Source organism: Ambystoma mexicanum, chromosome 3q (genome assembly GCF_040938575.1).
Source record: "Ambystoma mexicanum isolate Mex_15411 chromosome 3q, UKY_AmexF1_1, whole genome shotgun sequence".
NCBI lineage: Eukaryota > Metazoa > Chordata > Amphibia > Caudata > Ambystomatidae > Ambystoma > Ambystoma mexicanum.
Window position 1 is genome coordinate 223,436,918 of NC_090926.1, and position 23,316 is coordinate 223,460,233.

The 23,316-nt window shown below is 43.3% G+C and overlaps 1 protein-coding gene across 2 annotated transcripts in view; it reads left to right on the forward strand.

The window, feature by feature from the left end:
- The window catches only part of KIF5A (kinesin family member 5A), a 902,746-nt gene that overhangs the window by 776,345 nt on the left and 103,085 nt on the right, over window positions 1–23,316 (forward strand). For both annotated transcript variants that reach the window (XM_069653594.1, XM_069653595.1), the window contains exon 24: window positions 15,463–15,679. In XM_069653594.1, coding sequence (XP_069509695.1) covers window positions 15,463–15,679 — 217 coding nt within the window. The remainder of the gene's footprint in view (window positions 1–15,462; window positions 15,680–23,316) is intronic.

Sequence of the window (23,316 nt, forward strand, 5' to 3'; positions counted from 1 at the left end):
TGCAGGGCAAAGAAGAGTGGCAGACAATACAGCAGGTGAGAGGGTCAGTTAAAGTGCAGCAGAGCGGAATGGAGGCAGAGGTTGAAAGCCTTCGATTGCACGAAGCTCATCTATGGGATTAGAAATGTGTGGTCCCTTACCAGTAAAGCCCTCCCTCCGCGTGCTCACATTGGCTAAGACATGCCACCTTGCTGAAAATGATATTAAGATTCAAAGGCAACGCAATCTGATTGATGGATGGCACCCTCCCCAGTAATACTTTCTTTATGTTTGTGTGTGAACCTGTGTCTGTGTGTTCTAACTCTGTATGTATTCTAAAACAGTGTCAGTTACTTGTATTCCCATATTTGTGCATTTTGTTTCTGTATTTGTTTATTCTATTCCTGTTTCTGTCTCATCTACCCCGGTACTGTGATTTGTTTCCATGTATGCTCAATTGCTGTACCTAAGCTATTCTGGCATCCTCTTCCTCTCCTTGCCAATTGGTTGGGATATCCTGCACTAAAGGCAGGGCCAGAAAGGGCATTCTTAAAGAGCTAGCACAAAGGTACTCTGTTTGCCACACTGATGATGTACGTGCAGACCTACCTCTTTCGGTTTGCTTCACCAGCTGCCACACCTCGTTCCTGGTTTTTCCACCACAAGCAGGCCAGGAATATTCTTTTCCACTGATGCCTTCCTTATTTCCATGAATGTCTATGTCACTTTTCCGTGATCATTTCAGAGGAGTGTTTGTGTTCAAACCCCTCCTCAGCTGTTACTGACTTACACGCAGGCTGCATGAACGTTCTTAGAAAGCTCCACCCAGTAAGCATCTGTGTGTTGTGCATGAAGATAGCGAAGAGGTTATGGAAGACTTGACGGCACTCCATTGTCCAAGAAGCGTCTAGCATTGAAAGGCAGCAGTAAATTGTAGTGCGGGTCACAAGAGCTTATATATCGGCTTGTTAGCCCATCCTCATTGCAACATTCAGGACAGGGGCTTGCTTTTCCCTATGATGGCAAGAATCTTTTCCCTACAATGTCTGATAACATGCCTGATAAATGCAAGACTGTACATACATGTAATACAATAAAATTGAGTTGGCACTTATAAAACGTTGCATTAAAATATTACCATAAAACCTGTTATGTATGGCTTTATGCACATAAAAAATACATGTGTGACTAAAGAATTTGAATTTGTTCCATCAATCTTATAGAATAGACAATCCCAAAGACGCCATGCTCTTCTGAGTTACTGTATGGTAAATATCTGACAGGATTCAGGCCAGAGAACATCAGGGACAAAGCTTCTGAAATGTAGGGATCCAGTGATAATATTGCCGGGGAAATGGCCGCCAGATGACGACATTTCCCTAAAAATGCACCCTGCAGACAATCAAGCGTTTGCTCAAATATTCTAGTATTGGAGGTAATAATGTATAATTATACCCCTCCTAGAATATTTGGGGAAAGAATTTTAAGGGTCACCATAAAGAATTTGCCTACCTGCGACTATTTCACAGCAACATTATCACATGGAAGCAAATTTAGTGGCCCCGGCCTATCCGATATGGATAGTTCCATGCCTTTTGCTGTGCTACCAGGAGGCCCGCAGACCCTTGCCAGGTAGGATGAGAGCTCATTCGACTAGGGGGAAGGCAGAGGGAAAATTGCTCTCCTAAGGAATGTACCTGTGTCTGAAATTTGCAAAGTAGCCACATGGAGGTCACTTCATACATTCACCAGGCATTAAGGTGTAGACGCTGAGGCCAGGACTCTGGTGTTAAAATGTATCTGTGTCACCAAGTTTTCATCACCTTAACGTTGTTGTGGTATTTCTCGCAATACTATTACCTGTGCTCTGGTGTCCCTTCCACCTTTCAAGCGTTGGTAGTCTGTTCAGTGTTTACAAATCTCAATGAAGATCCTATGATGGAGAAAGCAAAGTTACTTATGTGTAATCCAGGTTTTCCATCATCGGTAGCTGAATTGAAGTTGTGAACAACCCACCTCTCCTTAGACATCAGCCCTATTGGTGTACATTGAGAAGATGTGGGTTATATTGAGCCTCATGACGTACGTAAAAAAAGAACTTGCTTCATCGGCCACTATGGTGCATGAGGGGGCCTAGGAAGTAACCAACCCTAAAGCGACAGTGCTTTGTGTTCTGTTCTACATGACTGAAACTATGTCTAGCTATTGTTCCTCTTTGTAGTTTCTTAGTGGCAGTTATGCAAGGAAACATCCAGCACGTGCTTTTAATAGGGGTAAAACTAGAGGTCACAGCTGGACAGATCGGCTTTGCTCTGGTTAAATGTCTATGAAATAATTGTTAATCGATTTTTACCAAGAAAGTTTTCTCTCTATATAATAAATGTGTCCCAAGACCTCATCCCCAGGTGGAGATCTTGTTTACAAATATTAATGAATATCCCATGATGGCAAAAGAGTAACTGTCCAGTTCAATGGATCACATCTAAATTGCAGACATGGGAATGTTTTTCCTCCTTAAGAGAATGCTATCAATTCAGGACGCTGTTGCTCATTTTTCAAATAATTATTTTGGATCTATAAGGTTTTCCTATAGGCCAGTTTTGCCAAAGCCTGGTTTTCCCGGACCTGGCTTTAGCACTTTGGGGAAATATGATTCTTGCTCCCCCACCGACTCTCCTTTATTGCAGGAGTCACCCTCCCTGCATGTTTGCTCTCGCCCCATATCCCTTACCCACTTCCCATCTCCCTTGTCTTGTAGTGGGGATACCTTTGCAACACACGGTCTCCCTCCGGGCCCTGCTCCTTGCCCTCCCATGATTGCAGCCCTGCCTCCTGCTCATCCCCTGCAACCTTTCCCACACCCCTCACCTCACCATATGGCCCCATTACCTTTTGTGTCCAGTCATCGCCCCTTCCTGTCCCTCTGCCCAAATGCACAGTATTTCCCTACAGGCTGCCATTTGGGAAAGGTGGACTGTCGAGAAATAAAAAGTGACAAAAGTGGACAACCCCATTCTTTCTTCAGAGCACGTTGGTGTCACAGAGATGTCTGGGACTGATGGCCACCTGCTTTCATATTGTTCTACTATCAATATTGAAAATTAGAAATTAGAGCTTTGAAGTGGCATCTGGCAATGATTTATGATCAAACATCAGGACCAGTTGAAGATAGAAAAAGTTCTTGTCTGGTCTAGCCCCTCCTTTGCTGTTACGAAAAGCAAAATCATGCAAAGGGGCTCATTTACGTCCTTTATTTCCTTAGATTTCGGTCACATCAGATCCGTCAGATTATGGTTCAGAGGCGCTTTGCCACAATTGGCTTTGGATGGCCTCCGAACACAAAAGGGCAAATCTCTACACGTAAACATTCAGAATCTGAAAGGGATTTATTTTAGTCTCAAATCTTTCTTCCTGAGTTTTGGGAAAGTTGCTCACTTTATTGATAGTAATTCTACTGGAGTGTTCCACCTGTGCAAACAAGAAAGAACTTGAGGTCATCCTCTGTGTAAGCTTGCAAGAGATTATTTGGGCTAACCACAAGGATCTTATGATTGCAACACTATACTTGTGAGAATGTCATGATGGATGATCTACGCAGGCTTCCTCATGCTCCTCACACATTTACACTTAGCACCACTGGGACATCTGATTTTCGACCACTGAGGTTTTTCCCAACTAGGCTTATTTGCTATTTACCAGAAATCTTGTGTATTGTGGGCTACCCACATGCTTTTCGTTAGATAGGTCTTCACAAAGAGATGTGTCTTTTGGGCTGGAATGTATGTCCAACCTTTTTGCTTGAATGTGGTTTACATGATACCCTTCTCCCTGGTACCATGCTTTTGGGCTTTATAGTTTGGTTCCCAACCATCTGGAAAGGAGAACACCAATGTAAACAGTATTTTCATGGGGATTCCGATTCCCTTAGTCCTGGCTCTCCCTGCCTCACAACACAACACCGCCATCCTTCCCGAGCCCTTGCAGCTCTCCAACTGTAGTATAGGGAAAAACATACAGAACTGAGTGTAGCGTTTGGTGCCGCAAATAGATTTGGGTGGGATGGTGTGTGTAGGGGAGCATTGTGCATAAGGCACCTGCTTTAGCTCTTAAAAGACAGACTATCTTTGAAAGGCTTTTTTCAGTTCTGCCTACCGTGCAGGGTGTATCGAGGAGTAGTTAAAGAGGGAGAACAAGGACTAAGAGCTTGGAAATGATAAGTATTTTACTTGTAACCATATGCCTATACATCCTTCCTGTGAGTCTGAATGTGTATATGTCCTGTCTATGATATAATAGGTGCAAGCTATTTATAAACACCAACAGCCCCTAAGGTCCATTTTCAACACTCCTTTAAGTCTGTTGTTCCATTTCAAGAGCACAAATAGCACTACTTAGCTCCCACTTACTATTTTCTGAGTATGTCGTCAGCTGTAGATCTAAACAGTGAAGATCTAACCCCTTGCCACCTGGACACCTTCCGGTGTTTTTATTTTTTGCCATAAGCATTGCCAGGAATTAACTATCCTGATTCAGCAAGCAAGCATGCTTTTCCCACCCTTTGCCTTTCTGGCAATCTTCTGCTGCTTGCTGCTTCTGTCTATTTGAATGCCCAGGTTTACCAGATCAGGGAAGACAACAGCCACAACTTTACCATTTTGGGGCATGGGAGAATGATTTTCTTCCTCACACCAGGTTTCCAAAGTCAGAGCTGTGCTTACCAGCTGTGTATGTACAGGCCATACTGAGTAGACTGGGTTCCAAATTGTATGGGCAGAACAGTACATTTCTGTAATATACTTTGAAATTCAGTGAAAATCCACCTTGCACTATGTGCTTAAAAAAATCCTATGTCTCAGGCGGACAGTCTTGCTGTTTAGCCTGAAATCTCATTTTTGGATGCAATTTCCAGAATACCAAATGGCATCAGTCAAAATGTGCATCGCACAGTCCCAGGGGTGAACTAAATAAAAAATGTAATCAACACAGAAAAATAATCATACAATAAAACAAAAAACGCGGAGGATGATGACCATGTTTGCTGTACATTGCAATGAAGCCGGGACGCCCAGGGTGAGGTTGAGTGCTCCAAAGCCGGTCCTGAGATACTGGCTGCGGATAAAGACAGCAGACGATCTCGAGGTGTCAGACGCAAGATGACTTTGAGAAGGAAGACCGGTGCTGCGAAGCCACAACAGACCAAGCAGAGCCTTGGCAAGCAGCATGAGTCCCACAGCTCTCAGAGGAAGCTGGGTGAAAGCAGACACTCTCTCGAACTAAACTGACGGTTATGCGATGGGGCAGGGAACCACTAGGAAGTAGAAGAGGTTGTGGCATGCTAAAAGGCAGAAAGAATACCCCATACCTAGGGTCTTAGACCCTGATCAGTGGAAGAATTTGTGGCAAGCCGAAAGGGGGACGAAATACCCCGAACCTAGGGTATGGGACCCTTAAAGTGATAGCAAAGAAGATGTTACATCTTTGGTCGTATATGGTAGTGCTTGGCAGGAGATAAACCAACCCTACCCAGAAAGAGGAAGACAGAAGGGAATACCACAGTTGCTCATCTTCATAGTCACAGTACCTAGGAGGAAGATGAAAGAGGTTGGTAGTGAAATGGGTAGTACTTGGCAGGAGAGTAAACCAAGTCTACCTACAAGGAGAACTGTTAAAGCCACGCATGTCTGGGGCGTGCACCCACATAAAGGAGGACAGTTGTGGCAGAAGGTAGTACTTGGCAGGAGAGTACATCAAGTCTACCTAAGAAGAGAATTGTGTTTGTTGCGTGAGTCTGGGACTTGCACCCATATAAGAAGAACAATTGTAACTACTCTTCTTAGTCACAATACCGGGGAAGAACACGGTTTGCTGTGTCAAAGAAAGCTAAACCTGGGGAAGGGAGACAACCCCTGGGATTGTGGACACTGTGGCAAAGTCAAGAGAAGGAAGACATTCTCTTGACCCCTGCAGAACTTGGTTTGTTTTTGCACTATTTGGAACTTTGTGTTTGGAATTTTTGAAAAGAACTGTGAAGGATGTGCTAAGAAGACACTCTTTTGCACCTTTTAGTTAAGCTGTTAGTTTGAGGGCTAGAGTTAGGGTTTTGACACCACAGTGGACAATTCTTTATTTATTTTTGACAACCTGATGAACCCATTAAATATTTATGTTTATACAGGAAAACCCCTTGTACAATTGGGGATAGAAAGGTCTTTCCCCAACCCTATTTATACTTTAATAAAAGTCTGTAGCAGCAAAAATGCTACCTGTGAGCACCTCATCTCAGGTTTAGCCACAGCAATGAGAGTGGCCTACGCAGGTGTTTCAGGATCTCCTACACTCTTCATTTCCTGATCTCAGATCATGTTCAAGCCCACTGGCAAGTCCCATTCCACAGACAGATGACTGCTGTGGATTTGCCTAATCTGCTCTTGTCTCCACTCCTTTTGGCTTTTCTTCTCTGCAGCTTCCTCTTACTTAGTCCCGTAGTGAGACAAGAACGACTGGCTAGTGAGATGGGTGGTATATCCCTTGATATTGGAAAGTGCACTATATCACTTAATAGTGAGAAGAGCAGAATATCCCTTACTAGTAAGAATGGCCCTGTATGCCTTGATAGTGGGAAGTGCTCTATATACCTTAAGCAATGGGAGTGGCACTACATTCCTAAACAGTGGGAAAGGCAACAGATCCCTTAATAGTGAGGACACCATTTTTCTTACCAGTGGGGATTGTACTATATCAGTTAAGAGGGAAATTGAACACTTTAACCCTGGATCAAGAAGAAGTGAATCAGGCTCTTCTAATGGATTGTGTCCTCCCACAGATTCCTCATCTTAGGTATGCTGAATTCCTGCTTACAGTCTCAGAAATGTTTTCAACAGCAGAGGGTGCTGTGCGGCATCGAGTCGATGTCCTTCAACCGCTACCATTTCTGCATCTAGGTGTGATGTCGATGACAGTACAAATAGTCTGCACTGCGCCTGTTGCCTCAGTTCAATTTTTCCACATGTGCAGTATGCTCTCGGAACGATTTGACTCTCCTCAGAAAATCTCTCAACTAACGTTCTTGCCCTTTTTTGAGTCAATTCTTTGTGATGTGTAAGCAGAAGACAGGCTTCAATAGATGTGCTGACTGTGATTCGAAGATGTTGATCACTGATCCGCACAGGATTTGTCTGTGGTGCCTCAGCGAAGAACATGAAGTCACTGAGTGCAGCTCCTGCCAATCGATAACCAGCAAGGCCTTGAAAGAGCGAACATTGCCCTAAGTCAGTTGGTTTCTAAGGCTCTGTCTTCCAAACCTTCGAAGAGGAACTCATCCAAAGATAGAAGCTCCACAGGAGACAAATCTCGAGAAAGGGCCAAAAACGATCTTGTCTAACTAAACAGTCAAGATCCAGGAGGGATTCCTGTCATTCTTCCTCTTTGTTGTCATGGAAAAAGTCGAAGAAACAACGCCATCGTTCCTTGTTTTCCAGACTCCTCGCCCCCGACAAGCATCAGGGACATTTTCCCGATAAGACCACTTCTGTGGTGAGTGGAAAAAGTTCAGAGAACAGGTGATCGAGGTCTTTTCAAAGACAGCCCTGCATGGTCCCTCAAAAGACTTAAAAAAGGCTGTTGAACCCACCACGTCTTTCAAGACCAGCAGGGAATCCAGCAAGGCTTCAACCCGCGTGCCCAAAAGCCAGAGTTTGAAGACCTCAGAGATGTCATCTCTCATAGCATCGACAGCGTCAACCACAGAGACTTCATTAAAAAAAAAAGCTTCTATGACTTCCACCTCAAAGGAGTCGAAGACGAAGGGCCCTTCAACATCGACTTAAACCCAAATCTAAGACGGATCTTCAGATCCTTTGGGTCCATCTTCAAGGGAGTTGAGGAGGACAATGACGTTGTACCTTTCTGGTATGAATGGTTTGGAACTCGCAATGTTCCAGAAGAGTTGGCCTCAGACCAGTCCCGGCTTCAAGACCTAGCCAATTGTCTAAAAGAAGCAACTGTTCTGAATACCTCACCTGAGGTGGAATTTGACACTCCAAACATACACTCTCACCCTAATGCAGCCTATCGAACGGTCATGAGGGTCATTGAATATTTCGGTTGGGGATGTCCAGCTAAGGACATTATCCAGGATGATCTTATAGCGATTTGGGATAGAGGCCATCCTAAGGAGCCTGTGCTGCCCTTCCATACAGCACTAAAAAAACATTCTGGAAAACTGGCAAATACCAGACCCCACTCCTGCTGTAAACAAGGAGTTGGTGAAGAAGTACAGACCTTATTCTGTTGACCCTGACTTCCTCTCCAGGCACCCTTCACCAGAGAGTTTGGTGGTGCAGGTGGCTACTTCCACCTCAAAGGCCACAGTTTATCTGACCATCCAACCAGATAAGGACAATACGAAATATTATGCACTGGCTAAGAGCGCATTCTCTGCTGGAAGGATGGCACTGAAAGCCATCAATGCATCTTGTGCTCTGGCGAAATACACTTATACATTATGGAATGTCACTTCACAGGCGGCAGAAAACATTCCCGAAGGGGAGATAAGAGATGGCTTCAACAACCACATCAATGATGGTTAGGAAGCTTCTTGCCTTTCCCTTCAATCAGACCTTGATGTGTCAGACTGTGTCAGCTGGTATATGGGCTTGAGTGCAGTGATCAGGAGATTTGAGGGTTTATGCAAGTCTGGGTTTGCCCCGACATCCAATTAATGTTCCCCGACATGCTCTTCGATGGGCCCAACCTTTTTGGACCAAAGGCTGATGACAGCCTAGAAAAGCTACAAGCTTTTAAGGCTGCTGCGAAATCTTTATGGGCAGCCATTTGTCAGCCACAACAAAACACCTGCCTATGAGGGTGTTATTTTCGTTACTACTCATCTTTTAGCCAAAGGGGAAGAGGTCAGGCTATCCAGAGACAACAAAGGCAGTTCTCACATGCCCACTAGGCCGTGGAGGAAAAACTACTCAGTCAGCCACCTCTTCACTGCCCTCTGCCACAGCCCCATTGGGCAGCAGGTTAACAAAGCATCTGCAAGAATGGCATCTCATTACTTCATATGCATGGGCACTACAGACAGTGGCTCAAGGGTACTGTCTCCCATTTCTACGAAGACCTCCAGAATGTCCCCCAAGTGAGGATTTTCTCATGGGAAGCAAATGTGCTTCTTCTACAGGAGATTCTTTCCCTGTTGTAGAAAGGTGCAGTGGAGAAGATACCAATAGCAGAAGAATACTATGGTCGGTACTCCACCTATTTTCTGGTTCCCATGAAAGTCAGAGGACTGCGACCCATCTTGGACCTCAGACCAGTTCTTCAGGAAGGGCAGATTCAAGATGATCATTCTTTCACACATCCTCCAGGCCCTTCAGCTCCAAAGTTGGATGGTGTTAATAAAACTCAGGTTCGCCACTGGCAGTTCTCACTATTCTTTCGAATACTGCCTTTCAGGCTCACCTACCCCCTGAGGGTTTTCACCAAGTTGATGGTGGTGGTGGTGGCAGCGAATCTAAGGAGGAGTGGGATTCACATCTTTCTCTACCTAGACGAATGGCTGATCTGATCTCGTTCTCCCGAGCATGCTCTGGAACATATCAACAGCCCCTGCCATTCTCGCCACAAACCGGGCTTCTCCCTCAATTTCAAGAAGTCCCAGGTGACATCTTCTCAAAAGCTGCAATTCAGAGGAGTTATCCTGGGCTCTACCTCAGGGAAGGCTTCACCTCTCGAGTTGAGGGCTCAACATATCTTGCAGATTGTAACAAGATTTTGGGTGCTACAAAACAGAATCTTTGTGGGTTGTTCACCTAGCCAGAGAAGAGAATATGATGGTGGACACCCTGAGCAGGTATCGCGCGATCGATCTCCCATAAGTGGGAGTTGGCTCAGGGAGTCCTCCTAGAGATCTTCACCGTTTGGGGAACCCCTCGAGTAGATCTGTTTGCATCTGGTATCAACAGAAACCATGACATGTTCTGCTCCAGGGAATTTCCTCAGAGAAGAGCTCTGGGGGATGCGTTCGTAGTGGATTGGGAATTTCGCTCCTGTATGCCTTCCCTCCAGTCCCTGTCATTCCTCATGTCATCAGGAGGTTGGGTTTGCGAAATCCATGATTCTGATTTCTCCAGATTGGGCCAGGAGGACGTGGTACCTGGACCTTCTAGACATGTCCGTCTGCCCTCCATTCTGTCTTCCCCAGAGAGTGGACCTTCTCTCACAAGGGGAAGGCTCTCTTCGTCAACCAGGAATCAGAACTCTGAACCTTCAGGCCTGGTTTCAGAGAGATTAAGATCTAAAGATTTGGTCCTCCCGGAAGATGTGATGAAGGTGTCGCTTTCGGCTAGAAGACCAGCAACAAAAGTGCTATACCACTGCTGTTGGAAAACGTTTTGCAGCTAGTGTACAGCTAAAGATATACATCCTGCAATACACCTGCAGTGCTTTCCTTTTTACTGCACCTAGCCCATCAGGGGCTGCAGGTGACTATTGTCAAGGGATGCCTAGTGGTATTATGAATGTTTAAATGCACTCCGGAACAAGGCTCTTACTTTAGGATGGTGATTGTCCTACAATTCCTGGAAGGTCTGACAAATACGTATCCACTGGTCCCTTTTCTAGCTCTGTCCTGGGATTTGAATTTGGTAGTAGATTTTTATAATGGGAGCTCCAGTTGAACCTCCATGCTTGTCCACTCAGGTTATTCACCTTGAACACAATCTTTTTGGTAGCCATCACTTCTGCTCGCAGAGTGAGTGAGCTACAAGCCTTGTCATGTAAACCATCATTTACTATATTCTCCAAGCAGAAGGTAGTTTTAAGGTTTTGTCCCTGCTTCCCAACGTAGTGTCTTAATTCCATCTAACACAGAAAATAACCCTGCCGGCTTTGTGTCCACCTTCTCACCCTGCTAAGGATGAAAAGAGGTTACAAAGGCTTGACCCGAAAAGGAGTCTCAGTTTCTACATTTGTAAGATGGCAAATGTCAGATAAGATGACCAACTTTTTATCGTTTGTACCGCTCACACGCTAGGGCAAGCTGGGACCAAACAGACTTTATTGTGTTGGATCATCCTATGCATTTCAGAGTACTACTTCATTGATGTCCCAGAAAACACAAGAGCCCATTCTATCAGAGGAGTGGCAACTACTTCAGCTCTCCAAAGAAGTGCTCCAGTGCAGGACATTTGTAATGCTGCAATATGGTCCTCACTCCACGCTTTTCCAAAGCATTGCTGCTTGGACACTCTGTCGGGCCAGCATGCTCGATTTGGAAGAACAGTTCTGCACAATGTCAATCAATAATCAGAAAATTGTACAAAATGCACCTCCATCTACAAAACTGCTATGGGAGTCTATCTAAGATGAGGAATCCGTGGGAGGACACAATCCATTAGAACAACAAATTACTTACCCCTGGTAATGTTCCTTCTACTGGATGTTCCTCACATGGATTTCTCATCGCCTTCCCAGCCTACCCCTCTGACTGTGGGTGAATCCTTTAAATATACTTTTCTCTTTCAACGAAATGCATGTTATTTAATAATTTAGTCCGCTGTGCAGAAAGAGGGAAAAACTAGGAACAGAGTCAACGGGCGCAGTGTGTGCTATTTATACTGTCATTGACATCACGACGGGCGCGGAATGGTAACCATCAAGGGGCATCGACTCGATGCTGCACAGTGCCCTCTGCTATCGAAACATTTGTTATCGGTATATCTAAGAGGAGGAATCTGTGGGAGGGACATCCAATAGAAAGAACATTACCAGGGGTAAGTATTTTGTTTTTCTCCTTGCATGGATAACACATAGTGAGCTGGATGTCGCAAATAAGTGCACTATCTTCCTGTGGCCGTAACCTGAGACAAAAGTGGTTGGACAGTATATTCCTGTGAGTGGAACCTGAGCTAAGAAGGAATTGTGCGCTATATCAAAGTGACTAAATTTCAGGCAACAACTGGTTGGGTGGTATATGCCTGAGACTATGTGAAGTTTAGAGAACTCTCCGGAGACCACGATCCTCACTAGAGTGAGAACCCAGACATTCTATTGTTTGAACCGACCTTGCACTGTTGATTTAGGAAAGACCTAAGGAGAGCATCCTGTTTTGTTGTAGACAGACCCCTAATCCCAATAGTCGTTTTGCCCATAAATGTTTTATTGCTGCATAAACCAAGTTTAACCTCTTATTTTATATGTCATGTGTTTTGTCAGTCCTTCATAAATGTATAACTCTTCATTGCTGCACAAGTCGTGATCCTGTGCCAGACAAAGCCAACAAAGTCAGCTATTGCCCACTCAGACCACTGCTTTGATGTGGGATCAAAAATGAAAGCTCTGGGTAAATAGTAGTTCTTGGTTGTTCAGTGAGAATTTAAATCAAGGGATGGTAGACCTTTTCCTGGGCAGTTATTAGGCAACTTTGTGATTCCAATAGTAATTTCTGTCTGTTGAGGGGTGAAGCCGTGTATTTCTAGCCTATTCACACAAGATCGACTTGACATACATGGGATATCTGAAGGCCATCCGTATTCAGTTGACACTTCAAATTATTTTATCAAATCACACAAGGCAGTTCTGTCCTCTTTGTCACCCTAAAGGTGAATGGTCCCTACAGCAATACATGGGAACCTATGACAACGCATTGGGATTTTTTCTCTACGGAAAAATCATTCTCACACAATGTGGCGTCCCCAGATTCCCATTAGACACTGTAGGTGCAGTGGTTCTGCATCATCAATTGCTTCAAAGGATGCACTGATGATTAACCTGGCAAACTCAAACATCTTATTCTTGCCTTTAGGCCTTCCATAGATGACAGAAAGTATGGATAACCAGGCCAATTGTATCTGCCCATTTGCTTAACTGCTTTAACTTTGTATACTCTACTTAGTGTCTGATGTGGTCTCAATTTCCAGCCACATGTGATGCTGCAAGTCAAGAGTTTTACTTTTGCTCTCTCTCCTCCACTGCTTGCTTCTTATCACCCATCACATGAACTCATGACTTCCGATCTTTGCATTCTTGCTGTGGCGTTTCCCGCCTGCCTGTGCCATGCTTGCATGTCACTATGCACACTGACACCTACGGTACTGAATGTGTCCTACACTTTGGGTTTCCATGGGAGAGAATGTAGAGTGGAGGTATATGTCTGACATATTTATCAACTAAAGTGGGGAGTCACCATCTCTTTGATAATCCTACAACTTGTGCCTGGTTGAGCAGTGATAATAGACGACTTCAAGCGTCAAGATGGAGAAGGTAGGTGGTGCCCTTGACATTGTCCTTTTTGAGAAGCTGTAATAGCATCTGAATTTCACTGCTCTTACTCCATACATAGTGCACTCTTTTTGGTAGGGATTTTTCTTAGCTAAAGCTTAATAATGCTTAAATGTATTGTAAAGCCTTTCCTATGTACAGAAGGTACCTAATAAAATCTCAACTACATCTCTTAGAATTCCTTGAAAAATGCACTAGGGTTTATAACCAGAATGTCTTCGTTTTAGCACATTAATTAATTTTACAGTGGAATCTTTAAGAATGTGAAGGTACACCTGCCACCTGTATTGATACTCGAGTCACTGGTGGTTAGTGCTGATTAGTGATTTGTGTATCAATAATGGAGCAATCTGCTCTAATCAAAGCCATCTACCAAGGCAAAAGCCATGATTGGTTAGCACTCTTTGTGCCTCTTCACGATTTGGGCGGTGGCCCTTAAATGCAGTGGTAACGTTAATACCGCCTCATTTAAATGCTGGCCTGATCACGAGTTGGGCACTAAATGGGCTGTGTTACCGCCAGCTTTTTGCTGGAAGTGAAAATCCCATTTAGCGCCCCGTTTTCGGTGCAATCACAGGTGGTGCTATCAGCGTGCAGTAATTGCACCCAAAATGCCCCATTGGGTCCAATGGGGAATGGGGATTTCCCGTTATCGCCCAACCCGAGATCCGGCGCTAATAGCGCCGGAGCAGGTGGCGATAATGCAATTAACGTTGGGTGGTACCACCGGGATACCGCCCAACTCGTGATCAGGCCCTTTGAAAGCATTTTAATAATGGAAACACTGTGGAGGTGCACCGGGATGTAAGCTTTTAAGAGCATGATTGACTTTCTAATAGGTTTAGGGCTGGTGAAGTGGGGGATCAAAAGTAATGTATGCCCACATGTCAAGATCCTTCCGTATATCTGCAAAAAAGCGTGTGCACTATCAGGATCTAGGAATCAAATCTGCATTTTCCAAAATGTAACCTATTTGTGTTTAACAGCCTTTGCTTTTTCTTTTTATATAAGAAAAGAGAGCCATTAACTGCAGGGGGTTCAGTGGGAATTCCATAATGGTCACCTTTGCCTTGCCTTCTACCCATGTCAAGAAGGGTATACCTCTACTATTGCTTGTCAATAGAGAAATCTTTATCTGGTTGGATTTCAAGTACTAAACATCTGTTTGATCTGCCAGGTCCTTGGCATGAGGAGTGGGGTCAATGTGAACTTAGTCTCAGGTCTAGCTTTCTATGTTACTAAAACCCCCTCCTGGCTGACATTCGGCCGTCCCTTTGTTGTTTGGCCTTGCAGAGAAAGAGAGAGCATGCTGCAGCCTGCAGGGCATTTCATCTGCCCCTGGCAGCAGCACGCAGGACTGAGTAAATTGCCAGTGAGCCACCAATCCGTTGTGGTCAATGCTGTAACATTAATCAGCGACGTGATATTTCTCATTGCATACGTGTATTAGCAATACTAAGGAAATTAACCTCAAAAGCTTTTTTGGAACAATTAGTACACCAAACGCAAGGCACCATGCCAAAATAAAAAATTTCAAAACAACAGTTAGTGCAATGAATTATGTTATCTTTGAAGGAATTTGTAAAAAACAAAATCACACTGCTCTATTTTATCATGTTTCGGTTAACAATCGTGTATGCAGCTATCTATGTTGCAGAGCAGTGTCACGAGGAAAAACCATGTCCCACAATAGATAATTCAGACCTTACTATGAGGATATTCTGTCTACTTCTGTGCATATATAAGACATTCTCTAGGAGCAGGCAGGCCAAAGCAGAGGCCAATCATCCAGGATTTAGAGAACTGAGGACATGGCAAACATGCTTTGTGTTATGAGGCATTCTTAGAAAACCAGGCACTCATTTTATTCCTTAATATATAGATGCTACAACACACCTGGCTCACTACTTTTGACCTGTTTGCTACCTTCTTTTTTTGTGTAGCTCCGGCCCCAGAACAGAAGGGGAAGTCCACAGGAGGGTGTTTCCTCCCCATCCCCCAGTCTTCACTTAACTGAATAAGAGTGTGGTCCTGACAGTGCTGATTTCACTCAATCTTCTCTCTCTCTCTCTCTCTCTCTCTCTCTCTCTCTCTCTCTCTCTCTCTCTCTCTCTCTCTCTCTCTTTCTCTCTCTCTCTCTCTCTATCTTTGTCTCTTTCTCCTTCTCTTTTTTGTGCTCTCTTTTTGGTGGGAAAACAGTTGGTTCGTGACAATGCAGATCTTCGTTGTGAGCTTCCTAAACTGGAGAAGCGTCTTCGGGCTACAGCTGAGAGAGTTAAGGCCTTGGAGGGTGCATTGAAGGAGGCTAAGGAAGGTGCCATGAAGGACAAGAAACGATACCAGCAGGAGGTGGATCGCATCAAGGAAGCGGTGCGCTACAAAAACACTACTCGACGCCCACACTCAGCACTGATTGGTGAGTCAGGCAAAGTATACACGCAATCCCACTTGTCCTAGGGTTCATGGTGGTACTTACTCTTTGGCATGTCAAATGTGTAAACCATGTTTCATATTCCTTATTTATTTTATGTGCTTGATCTGACTGGGCCACTACATTAACAGGTAAGCCCTTTACAGTGTACTTTGTTACTCACATTGCACTAACCCATGTCCTTAGTGGGATTTCATGCCAGGCCAACTGTTTTACACTATGCTCTTCACTGCCTCTTGGTAATATGATTAAAACTCTTGTATGGCCAAATAATTTCAAACATTTTTTTTTTTTCATCTATGCTTCCATAGACCAAAATTCTATCCTCTTGACAAGGCTAGATGCACCTTGAATTCCGATGTCTACCCCTCTAGAGTTTAAACTTTAGATATCGGTCTAGAGGACCCATGTCAAAATTGCACTTTTTTCCAGTATGATTTTCTCAATAACAAAGCATGGTTGGGCTGTATTTTCTACGTTTGTAATAAGAGACTAATCATTGTTATTATTTCTACACTACAAGGTTATGCTTGTATTTGATGGAAATTAGCACTTACAGTCTTAAACCAGTGGAGTAACTTTACTGAAAATGCTGGGAGGGGACATGGCATCTAAAGGATGTCCTGTCCTCCCCCCCTGCCAAATGAGGGGGACAAAATGGTGGTCCACGAAAGTTGGGGTTGACAAACACCCTTTTCCCCTCCTAAAATGAAGCCCATGTCTTAAGCAATGTATTGTTGTTAATGTTTTTATAGTTCAGGTGCTCCCAGCCTCCCCTCTTCAAACATGTGTTTGTCCTGCCTATAGTATGGAAGCAGGTCGTACACAGCAAGAACATTTTAACCAGCACTGTTAGTCACACAGGCTCCTAGGTCGAAGAAGAGACCTGGGTGATGGCCTACATTGTCAAAGGAGCACCACCATAAAACAGGACTGCAGTGCCATGGACTCACCAACCTCCTCCCACCTAAATGGCCCCATTGCATTTCAGTATGCACTCTCTGTGCAATGCCCAATCCCATATATCTGAAACATTCTTCTTAGATCCTTCTGGTTGCTGATAAATCTCCACCCAGAAATTAAAACTAATGATGGCTCTAAGGCACCAACAACAAGTTCAAATTAACGTGTTTGTGCCAAAACTAATTGTGGAACTAAAGCTCCACCTGTGAGTCAAAGCTAAGCAGCCTCGATAAGGAGTATTAAGGTCCCATTCATGAGCCAAAACTAAAGGTGTAATAGTAGATCACCTTTTCGATCCAAAACTAATGATGCTAAAGCTGAATCACAACCATTATTATACAGTGCCATGCACATTTCTAAAGTGCTTCTTAAGCCTGTATCGTGGCACTTTAACACTGGAAAAACTGCAGTTGTACTTGTTTTGAATGGACATCAACGGCTATTTGGTGCATTCGAGGATTTTAGGGGAACAAAAGGTTTTCAAGTTTTTCCCAAACTATCGAAGGTTGTCTATGTCTCATCTCTTTGGGACTATATAGTGCCATAGTCTTTTTGTTTGGTAGAAAACATTGTATCTTCCATATCTTTAATTTCTTATATTCGGAACACATCGATTTTCCTTTCAGATCTCAAAGATTATGTGGGGCAGTACCACTCACTTTTCATCCTAATGAATGTAGACCGTTTGCCATTGTAGGCTATACGCACCAGATAGAACGACTTGAACTCCAAGCGCTGAGATTGTTAGCCATTGTAATTGGGTGGGTGCTGGTGTAATGTATGCTCTTCTGCTCAATTTAAGCAGAATTCTGCCTGCCGTGCTGGAATGTCCTAATATTGTTTACAGCATCTTGCCAATGCAGCGGAGGAGAGATGTTTACCTGAAATTTGCTTTATCACTGGGGTCTTCATTGTCAAAAGGGGGAGGTCATTGCAGGATTGAAGTATACTGGTTCTGAGCCCAGCTTTAATGAGTTGTTCATCATCTGGCATAAGGGAGAGTGGAGAACTGAAGCAATATATGCTATTATTATTTCTGGACCACTGTCTTTAGATAAGCCTGACACTTTGACCTGTGAAACAAAAATAATGGTGGAGCTAAAGTGCTACCTATGAGTGAAAACTATGTATGTCTCACTAGGTATGGCTGGCTAAAACCCCACCTATTGTCAGGCTGAGATCCTGGTGTCTGCAGAAGCTGCTGAGTCCCCGACAATCCACCCAAAATGTGGCACTCTGAGCTGATACTATAAATTGCTCAGTTTACCTCACTTCCAGGGGAAAGGGGGAAGGGACAAATTAACAAACACCAGGCTGGAAGCTAAAGGCTAGCTGTTTCTTCACCTGTAGTAAAACATAAACATATAATACACCTTGTTATTCATGGAGTACTATACTAACCTTAATTATCAATATCCTTTACCAAATAAAGTAAAAACCATACCTGGAACTTCTCAACAAAATGCCCAGAGAAGTGATAAGCTGACTAGACTTCCTTACTAGTTGACTTGAATCTCAACAATCATTCAGCCTTCTTAGTAGGTCCATGAATGTGAAATTAACTTTGCAGGTAATCTTCTTTAAACTCAAGAAGCTTGAACAAAGTCTTAAGTTCATTAAAAGTAAATGAAAGTTCTAGTGTTTCTGGAAAGAACTTATATTTCTTCTTATTATTTTTTTTAGAGTGTCTTTACTTCATAAAACTGTTCTTGAAACTTGCAACAAAAATTCTCACGTGGAAATATCTTGAACATGCATAAGAATCCAAACTGCGTGAAGAACGTAGATGCGCTGAAGACTAAACCGCGGGAAAAACCACACGCGCTTATCCAAGGAGCGAGAAAACTCACACGCACTGAAATCGAAAACCGCGGGAAAAATCCACACGCGCTTTGTCCAAGATGCGAGAACACGCACACGTGCTGAAGTCGAAACCGCGGGAAAAATCCACACGCGCTTAGTCCAAGATACGAGCACACGCGCTGAAGTCGAAACCGCGGGAAAAATCCACACGCGCTTAGTCCAAGATGCGAGCACACGCGCTGAAGTCTAAACCGCGGGAAAAATCCACACGCGCTTAGTCCAAGATGCGAGCACACGCACACGAAGTCTAAACCGCGGGAAAAATCCACACGCGCTTAGTCCAAGATGCGAGCACACGCACACGCGCTGAAGTCGAAACCGCGGGAAAAATCCACACGCGCTTAGTCCAAGATGCGAGCACACGCGCAGAAAACCAACAGCGGGTAGAAAAAACACACGCACAATAGTATCACGCGACACCAAAGAGCTCGCGCTAGATTCTCAAGCCAAGACTTTAACGCGCAGGCTTCTGTTAACGGAAAAACCACGCGCTCGATAGGTAACGTAGCGTAGCAAAGCCAAACATACGACAGCAATATAGTTCTTAATTAATGTTTTCATATGAACTTGAAAATCAGTTTAACTCTTCTACAATGACATTATAAAAAGAGTTTTGAGTTTTAAAAGAACTTATCTTGTGAAGAGTCTTGGAAACTTATTTTCTTGGATAACTCGAAATCTTCTTACTCCTGTTCAGTGACAAAATGAAGCTCCGTAAGATTCCTGTTTACTTTTCCAAAGAAGCCGCTCGACTGCTTGAAACTTGAAACCCCTGAACAAGTTGAGCAGGAGCAGCTTAGTACACGACCTCTCAGCTGGGCAAAGACGATGAAAGGCAGTTTAGAATGTTCACTGTCTTCCCTATAAACAATCACCAGCCAATCAGAACTTAGACTGAGGACCTCCATCTTGGCTTGGGGCATTCTCCATAGACTGCAATGAATGTTAAGGGCAAAATTGGCTGTTTTAAAATTAAACTCATCATAACTTCCAAAAACATTTCTATACTAATTTTCCCCATACCTAATGTAATTCAGAATATGTCACTGTATCCTGACAGTACCTGACAGTACCCCCCTTCTAACGCCCAGTCCCTGGGCCTTTTTTCAATGGAAATTTCTTATGGAATCTTTCAACCAAATGAGGAGCATGTACATCACTTGCTTTTTCCCAAGTGCGTTCTTCAGGACCAAAACCCTCCCAATCAATGAGATACTGTAGCTTTCCTCTCACTATTCTAGAGTCCAGAATTTTCTTGACTACAAATTCTTCTGAATCATCTTCCTCAAATACAACTGCTGAAGGAGTAGGTGTCAATCTAGTTCCTTTAACCACAGGTTTCAACAAGCTAACATGAAAAGTTGGATGAGTTTTCATATGTCTTGGTAATCTAAGGCAAACAGCCACTGGATTTATCACCCTTTCAACAACAAACGGTCCTACAAAACGAGGGCAAAACTTATTTCTTCCTTTAATTCTCAAAAATTTGGTTGATAACCATACCAAATCTCCCTCCCTATACTGGGGACTAGTCTTTCTTTTAAGGTCCGCAAATCTTTTATATTTTTGTTTACTCTCCACCAACACCCCTTTTGCCTTCTCCAAATTTCTTTTCATGACTTCTAGTCTCTTTTCCACTTCCGGGTTTCCATCATCATTATTGATCTCTATACTAAGAAAACGAGGATGAAAACCTCGTCCCAAATCAAATGGAGACATGGAGGTGGCCTCCTTACTACAGTTGTTATATGCAAATTCTGCCACCCACAACATATCTACCCACTCTTCCCCTGTCTGTAGGTAACACCTCAAATATTTCTCCAACTCCTGATTTATCCTTTCCACTTGCCCATTGGTTTCGGGATGGTAACCGGATGATAGACATACCTCTACTCCCAATCTCTTACAAAAAGCTCTCCAAAACTTAGAAATAAATTGAGACCCTCTGTCTGAGATGACCTGACTGGGAATTCCATGCAGTTTTACTACTTCTTGCAAGAAACTGTGAGCTAAACTATCGGCGGTAACCTCTCCCTTCATTGGAATGAAATGTGCTTCTTTAGTGAGTAAATCAACTACAACCAATACTGATGTACACCACTTATCTAGTGGAAAATCCGTGATGAAATCTAAAGACACTGAGTACCAAGGCCGCGGTGGCACAGGCAACGGTTCCAATAGCCCAGAAGGCTTTCCGATGAGGTTCTTGGATCTAGCACAAACTTCACAGGTCTTTACAAAATTAAGAGTATCTTGTCGAATTTTTTCCCACCAAAAATGTCTTCTGACCAACTCTAGTGTTTTCCGATATCCTGGATGTCCTGCCAGAACTGAATCGTGACATTCCTTCAAAATCTTTTCTCTAAGTTCAATAGATGGTAAATAGAGTCTGTCGTCTAGATAAGGCAAACCATCTTTAATCTTGCGAGCTGGATCCAAACGAACCCAATGTTCAAGTTGTGTCTCAGAAATGGATTCTCGTACTTGTTTGAAGATTTCGTTTGCTTTCTCAATTCCAGCAAGAACAAAACGTTCTGGAGCGATCAGAGGAAGTGACTCACAGACCGACTTAACTTCACTTTATGGAAATTGCCGTGACAGTGCATCTGCTTTCTTATTTTGATTTCCTGGCTTAAAAGTAACTATAAAATCATAATCTGCAAAAAATAAAGACCACCTTAGTTGTCGAGGTGTCAGAGTTCTTGCTGTCTTCAAAAAAAGTAAATTTCGGTGATCAGTTAATACTGTCACAGTATGACGTGCTCCTTTTAAAAAATGTCGCCATTCTTCAAATGCTGTTTTGATAGCAAGAAGCTCGCGATCTGAAATGGTGTAATTTTCTTCCGCTGGTGAGAACCTCTTAGAAAAGTAGGCCACTGGATGCAATTGTCCAGTAACATTATGCCTCTGCGACAACACTGCTCCCATTGCCACATTGGAAGCATCAGCCTCTACAAAAAATGGCTTGGAAGTATCAGGATGAATCAAGATAGGAGTAGTTATGAATTTCTCCTTCAATTTTTGAAAAGCCTCATTAGCCTTAACGTCCCAAACAAAAGGAACTCCTTTCTTCAAAAGTCGAGTAATTGGAGTTACTAAACTGGAGAAGCCTTCAATGAATCTTCGGTAAAAGTTGGCAAATCCCAAAAAACTCTGGATCTCCTTCACCTTCGTTGGAGTAGGCCAATCACGAACCGCTTCCACCTTTTTCGGATTCATTTCCAGACCACAAGGAGTGATCACAAAACCTAAAAATTCCACCGAATTCGTATGGAACTGACTCTTCTCCAATTTAGCGTAAAGATTATTCTCTCTCAATTTTCTCAAGACCTGTCGAACGTGAATTCTGTGTTTCTCCAAACTTTGGGAAAAAATCAAAATATCGTCAATATAAACGATAACAAAAATATCAAGAAATTCCCGGAGAACCTCATCGATAAAAAATTGAAAATCCGCTGGGGCATTGCAAAGACCGAATGGCATCACTTGGTACTCATACAGGCCAAATCTGGTCTTAAATGCCGTCTTCCACTCATCCCCCTCTTGAACTCGTACAAGATGATAAGCTCCCCTTAAATCCAATTTAGAAAAAATGGTGGCACCTTGGATTTGATTTAACATCTCAGAGATGAGAGGGAGCGGATACCTATTTTTTACTGTCATTCTATTTACCGCCCTATAATCTATACAAGTTCTGAGGGAACCGTCAGATTTTGGCACAAAGAACAATGGTGAGGCAGCCGGGGATTGAGAGTGCCGAATAAAACCCTTAGCCAAATTTTCCTTTAAATATTCTTTCAAATAGTCATTCTCTTTTTCTGTTAGGGCATAAACCCTACTGCAAGGTAAAATAGCTCCAGGCTCCAAATCTATCCTGCAGTCAAACGGTCTATGAGGAGGCAACTCTCCAGCTTCCTTTTCATCAAATACATCCCAAAAATCCTGATAACAAGTAGGAAGTTCACCCACTACTGCTCCAACATCAAAACCTATTTCCCCTCTTTCTGCAAGTGAAAACGAAAATGAATTCACAAATCTTTCTTCCTCTTCATGACTTTTTCCTAAGAAACAATGTTCCTTACAAAAAGTTGATTCTAGGGATACAATTCTTGCACTCCAATCTATTCTAGGATTATGCAGAGTAAGCCAGGGCATACCCAAGATTATTTTCAAGATTGGAGCGTCAATTAATTCAAAAGAGATAGTTTCATTATGACCTCCAGTTAACTCCATCTCAAGTACCTCTGTATTATGAGTGATTGGACCTGAAGAAAGAGATGTACCATCAACTGCCCTTACCTGCTCCACTTCTTTCTTAGCCACTAAAGGAACACCTAGAATCTTTGCCAATCCTCTGTCCATAAAATTTCCTGTAGCCCCTGAATCAATAATAATTGGCCCAGAACCTAAGATTTTCTTTTCAAACATTAAGGATACGTTCACAGTTATGTGAGGAACAGCTGTCTGTATCGTGTTAGCAACTTGTTGTACTCTGCCTGAAGAATTGAAGATCTTCTTGGAGGTAAAAGGACAGTTTTCAAGGAAATGACCACTCCTACCGCAGTATAGACACAAATTATTCTCCCTTCTTCTTGTCTTCTCTTCCTTTGACAACGGACCTCTCACCCGACTCTGCAGCTCATTTACCTTTGACTTAACGTCCCTGTTCACCACCTCAACCTTAGATCTCTCTACTCTTCCTGGAAACCTAACTTCTCCCTGAGAACGTCTACGCTCTAAACGTCTTTCGGTTAAACGAAAATCTAACCGAACTACCAAATCAATTAGAGCACCTA